This window comes from Otolemur garnettii, unplaced genomic scaffold (genome assembly GCF_000181295.1).
Source record: "Otolemur garnettii isolate 467f Iridium unplaced genomic scaffold, OtoGar3 scaffold00013, whole genome shotgun sequence".
Classification (NCBI taxonomy): Eukaryota; Metazoa; Chordata; class Mammalia; order Primates; family Galagidae; genus Otolemur; species Otolemur garnettii.
In genome coordinates this window covers 30463043-30468746 of record NW_003852408.1, presented here as the reverse complement: position 1 = coordinate 30468746, position 5704 = coordinate 30463043, and the positions used below count along the sequence as shown (strand labels likewise).

General features: G+C 42.5%; 1 protein-coding gene across 1 annotated transcript in view; it reads left to right on the top strand.

Annotated features, from left to right (window-relative positions):
* Positions 1–1177: 1177 nt before the first annotated feature.
* AOX4 (aldehyde oxidase 4) overlaps positions 1178–5704 on the top strand; it is a 71424-nt gene continuing 66897 nt past the window's right edge. Inside the window, exons 1-2 of the mRNA NM_001308455.1 lie at positions 1178–1231; positions 4182–4239. Of these exons, the coding sequence (NP_001295384.1) occupies positions 1178–1231; positions 4182–4239 (112 nt within the window). The remainder of the gene's footprint in view (positions 1232–4181; positions 4240–5704) is intronic.

Sequence of the window (5704 nt, the reverse complement as noted above, 5' to 3'; positions counted from 1 at the left end):
AAAAAAAAAAAAAAAAATTAAAAAAATTAGCTGGAGGAGGTGGGGCATGTCTGTAGATCTAGTTACTCAGGTGGCTGAGGTGGAGGAGTGGTTTGAGCCCAGGAGTTTGAGGCTGCTGTGAGCTGAGATCGTACCACTCCACTTCAACCCAAGTGACAGAACAAGACCCTGTCACTACTCCTCTGGCCGCCTTTCCTGCCACACTTTCATCCTGAGCAGAGGAAGGAGGTTGAAGATACAGAGTTGGGAGCAACTCTGCCACTCCCGAGCTGTGTGATGTCGGGGAGTTGCTAAACGCCTCTGTGACTCAGTTTCCTTATCTGCGAAGAGTGATGATGATGATACTTTACTGAGCTGTTGTAGATTTAAAGAAGTCCTAAGGACAATCTCCAGCACACACTAAGCCTGGGTGCATGCCAGTGGGTTTAAGTAACTTGATACCTTGAATCCTTAAACTTGACAAAACAAGTGAGTACAAGAAAGATTAGGGAAGAGGCTATTAGAATCGGGTTGTAAAGACACGTTTTTATGAACTCTATCTTCAGGAATGTTCAGGGCAGAATCTCCCTTTTCCCGTAAGAAAAATCTGAGAAAGAATTAAAGTCTCATGCGTGTGATTAGCATAGGATTGATTATCGATTTTGGTCAGTTTGAGTTTTTTTTTAAGTAAATGTCTTAACACAATAATTAAGTAAGCGAGGTAAAGGCTATGTTAACCAGTTTGATGTCAGCATTCCAAATTGTATATAAAATCTGCACATTGTACCCTATAAATGCATTAATGTATACAGTTATGATTTAATTTTTAAAAAGGGAAAAAAATTTTAAAAATATAAAACTCACTTTTTATTAGTCCCTGACTTTAAATACACATTCCCCTGGGTGAACCATTCTTGAACTCCAAAGGGAGCTTGAAGCTACTAGCTTGACTCACTCAGGAAGAAGTCACAGCACTGCCAAGAGCTGCTGACCGGGCTCGGGCTGTGCAGGTGAGGGCCCTGGTTGGTGCTCCTTGGCACACCCCTGCTATAAATCAACCCACGGCAGTCTGCCGCTTCCAGCTCCAGATTCCCCAGGGCCCATAGTCACCCAAGTAATCACTCTAACGTATTTGCTCTTTTCAAAGAACAGAAAACAAAGCGACTCTATCCTGGCAAAGGTCTTTTTTCTTGGTGTGATGCCTTCCCTTCCCAATTCTGATGAGCTGATTTTTTTTGTAAATGGAAAAAAGGTAAGTGTACAATGTGATGAATATGAATTTTTATACACAAGGGATAGAAACCAAGCCTTTTTCTTTTTACTATGTTGCCTTTTTTTATTCCTTTAACCTCTCTCTTCTGTCTTTTTTTGAGTCATATATAGTAGGTATGAACCAGCGTGTGGGTTGTTCATTCAAGTTTTGGAACAAAATTATTAAGGAGTATGAGGGCTTTTTTTTTTCTTTAATTTTCTTTTGAATCAGCAAAATCTCTTGTATTTGTTATATTATGATGGGAGTGAATTCTGGCAAGTGAATTCTGGCAGTTGGGCACTTCAGGACACAGACGCAGAAAACTCACATCCCTCCTTGATTTGGATATTAGCTCTGTGTGAGTCACCATCTGAACCAGCGCTATTTTAATCGAATATATATATAACATTGAGGATGTTGATAGCGAAGAACCTTCAGAGGGTCTTGTTTGGTCTTGATCAGTTCCATCGGGCTAAAGCCTGATGCTCCCCCTGCCTGGACCACAAAATAAGTGGGCCACTTCCCCCAGGACGGAAGGGAAGTGGCAACCCTAAGCTTAGCCTGTGATCGGTGTTCTCAGCCCTGTACTTTAATGAGAGAAACACATAAGTGAAAAGGGTAAGGTGCTTCAAAGCCAAAATGCAAATCTAAATGTTTGAGACAATTAGAGAAAAACTAGTAAAATAATACAGTAGGAAAATGTTTAAGAAATTTAATTTGTTGTAGTGTTTTTGCTTCTCAAGCCTCAGTTACACAGGATTATTGATGTTCTCTCTGAAGGAGGGAAAAAAGCTTCAATAGAAGCAAAAATTCTTGAGGATTTTGTCTGTCATGTAGCAAAAGAGTGTCATTTTTAGGAAACCTAAGGACTAATACAAAGTGAAAGAGAAAGAATAGAACAAAGAAAGCCTGGGATCAGTGACCTTGAGTGACCTATTTTTTATTTTTATTCTGTCTTCTAGTTCTTCCCCTCCAGAAGCATCTCTCGTGTGCATTTTAAATCTATGCTCTTCCCATCTCCTTCTATGTGGTTATTTAGAAACACAAATGTATCCTTAAAATATGGGCCATGTTTGTGTGGGCATGTGGGGGGGTCTTAATTTACATAGATTGCACTGTGATGTTTAAATCTTTTTGTTTCTTTCGTGACTCATCACTGGTCTGAGATCCATCCATGTCACTCTTTGAAAACCTGGCTCATTACCACTAAACACATAATTCTCCAAGACCTGCCTACCCTTTTCTTGCCTATCCAGTGCAGATACAATATTTCCAATTCCCCACTATCCCTAGAAACGCTGCAGTGAACATACTATTCAGTGTCTCCTCACCAACACCGGCAAGAGAATTTCCGTGTGAGATTACAGCCCAGTGATTTCATAGGTCCCGCCCGGAGACTTTCCAGAGCACCACACGTTCCATTTCCCCCAATTCATTGTACAACAGGTGCTGTTTCCTTGCCAATATGATGTGCCAGTGCTTGATACAATCAGACTTTGTAACTTTTGCTGATCTGATGGGTGTAAAGTGTTGTCTCATGGTTGATTTTATCTGCATCTCTGATTAGTCATGAGCTTGCTCCTCTTTCCATCTCCTTACTAAAAAGGGATTTATTTCTTCAGCACAGCATTTTTCATATGATTACTGAAACGCTTATTTTAAGTGGCTGGGAAATATTTATTTTAAGTCAGAATTGCAGTCGGCAGCCAACCTTGGATTAATTTCCTAAAGTCTAATCTTGCCTTTCTCCTTCTTCATTTGAAATCTTCCCATTATTTTGTGCTCTTTGGGCCTAAGGCTTTGTGGTGATTGAAGGGGTCTAAATCAGGTGTTGCACTGGTTGGGCTGCTGAAGCGATGAGGGAGTATTTCCTGTTGACCTAGAATGTTGCATCAGATAAATCAATATCAGTACTGCACAGTGTGGTGTCATCCCATCACGTCCCCCCAGTGTGGGGAGACAGGCAGAGGTGTAGTCATCCTGCCTTGCCCGTCATCATCCTCTACCCTCCATCTTGTTCTCACCTTGAAATAATTTCCACTGCCACACAATTGTGGTGTTAAAGGAAACCTAACTCTAATGCTCTGTTTCTGCAGTGCCACCATCCTTAGTCCCCGAGGCATATTAAGTCTTAGCATGGAGATGGGCTAAACTCTTCTCTGGTTGAGTAACTCTTCTGAGCACTTGAAAGGAAACTTGGAATTAGGAGGCATTTTATAAAGAAATAATATGGTTTGTTGCCTTTTTCTGAGGCCGTGAAAATACACTTTTAGCAGATGTCCTTTTGGGAGGGTGGGGGTTCAGTGTTGCTATTTGTCCAGGTGAGTTGCTCTCCCACTTGCCCTCCTAATCTCATCCGACTATACCCAGTAGAGAGACCACCTGCGTCCTTGCAGGGTCAGGCAGGACAGACGGCTTTCCCCTCCCATGCCAGCTGTGATCAAGTGGTAGTAGCAGCCTGGAGCTCAATAGGAGGGACAGGGCTATGATTCATGCTCCCTCCACTCTGTGTCACACACTGGCGCCTCCATTTCACTGGGCAGGGGACAAGAGTGGCTCCTTCACCATATTTGATTAGTGGCAGAGGTAGTGAAGCAAACACTTTATTTTGGGAAATTTCTGGTTCCCTTTTTTTATGATTTTCTATGACCATGAGTCAATTTTGGAATCTGGGCATCTGTTCCCTATCTGGGCCCTTTCCGTGTAAGTCTGAGAGAAAACAATCCAGAATTTATAATTGTCACATATATTGGGATGTTCACAGGCACTGAAATAATCTCCATTGTTTCTTCAAAATTCTAGTTCCAAGTATTAGGAAAGGTTTTCTTTGTTATTATTTTCCCTGTAAAGCCACAGCCTGCCAAAAACAGGCCCCCCAGAACAAGGGGTAGAGTTTCCATAACGGGTTGACATTCTCTTCTTAAAATCCCTCTCTCCTTTCCCAATGTAGGTAACAGAGAAGAATGCTGACCCTGAAGTCAATCTACTTTTCTACCTGAGAAAAGTCCGTATCCTTTTATTTCATTGTAATTGATCTGGATTGGGTGATAAAACAGTACAGCTGGGACTTGGTGAGAAAGTTTCTGTCATTGCCAAATGCCCTTGTGTCCCATTTGTGGAGTCTACTGAGAGTTCAGAGAATGAATCTAAATGTGATAGATTCATGTGCTATTTGCCATATATATATATATATTTTTTTTTTTTTTTAACCTGAGCAAAACCAAAAGAATCGCCCAGTAAACCATGAATGTGCTCACTTTGGAAATAACTTCACGACCCTTGAGCCCTATGGTCACCCTGATGGCACTTTCATATTCAGGGGTGTTAATGTAAAAACACCCAGCCAAACTTTTCTCAAACCAGATGTTCAGAGGTGCATTTCACTAACAATAGTGTCCCACAAGGACATATCACTAACTTGTCCTACACCTTTTAGCAATCCTTATCAGACAAAACAAAGCTTTATAAATATACCTCAAAATTCTTAAGTGTAACGAATGTACTCCCAGCTCTCCACCACGGGTCTTGGACCTTCCAGACCTTCAATATACTAATACCTTCAGCAAATAGTTATTCTAGAAGAATTTCTTGGCCAAGCACTCACACCTGTGATCTCAGCACTTTGAGAGGGTGAAACAGGAGGATTGCTTAAGGCCAAGAGTTCAAGACCAGTTTAAGCAAAATAGTGAGACCCCATCACTACAAAAAAAAAAAAATTTAAAAATTAGATGAGTGTGCTGTCATGCATCGGTAATCCCCACTACTCTGGATGCTAAGGCGGGAGGATCACTTGAGCCCAGGATTTTAAAACTGCAGTGAGCTATGATGGCACCACTGCATTCCAACCTGGGCGACAGAGCAAAGAGGAAAAAAGAACAACAAAGAATTTCTTGAGTTAGGGTGCAACCATGAAGGGATGTAGAGGGAGTGATGTGGCTGTGGTTACACAATTCTGTACATCAGATAACATGGCAGAGAGCCGCCCACATGCAGGCCAGTGCACGACGGGAGGCGAAGCCCAAATGGGCTCTGCCGGGTCCTTATCGGTGGGGCCTCAGTGTCAGTTTCCCCGTTCTGAGGTGTTGCAGCTGCATGGGATGTCAACAATCAGAGGAAGCTGGGGATGGACAGAGAGCCCTGTGTGCACTATTTTGGCAACTTCCTCTGAGAATATGTTTTACATACAGTAGAACCTCCATTGTTGACCTCCTCCCTCCACTGACCACCTCCTTAAGTTGACCACATTTTCTTAGACCTAGACAGCAGGCCTAGTTCTGTATGTTGACCAGTTTGTTAGAGGCCCTTGAGTGGTCAACTTACAGAGGTTCTATTGTATGTACTTATTGAGCACCTACAAAGTGCCAAGCCTGTCCCTGCTCCTTCATCTCCTTTCCAGACTCCACCTCTGGCTCCCCACACCCTTGCTGTCTGGTTTCTGACCCCTCATCTTACTGCCCTGCCCAGGACGGCCTC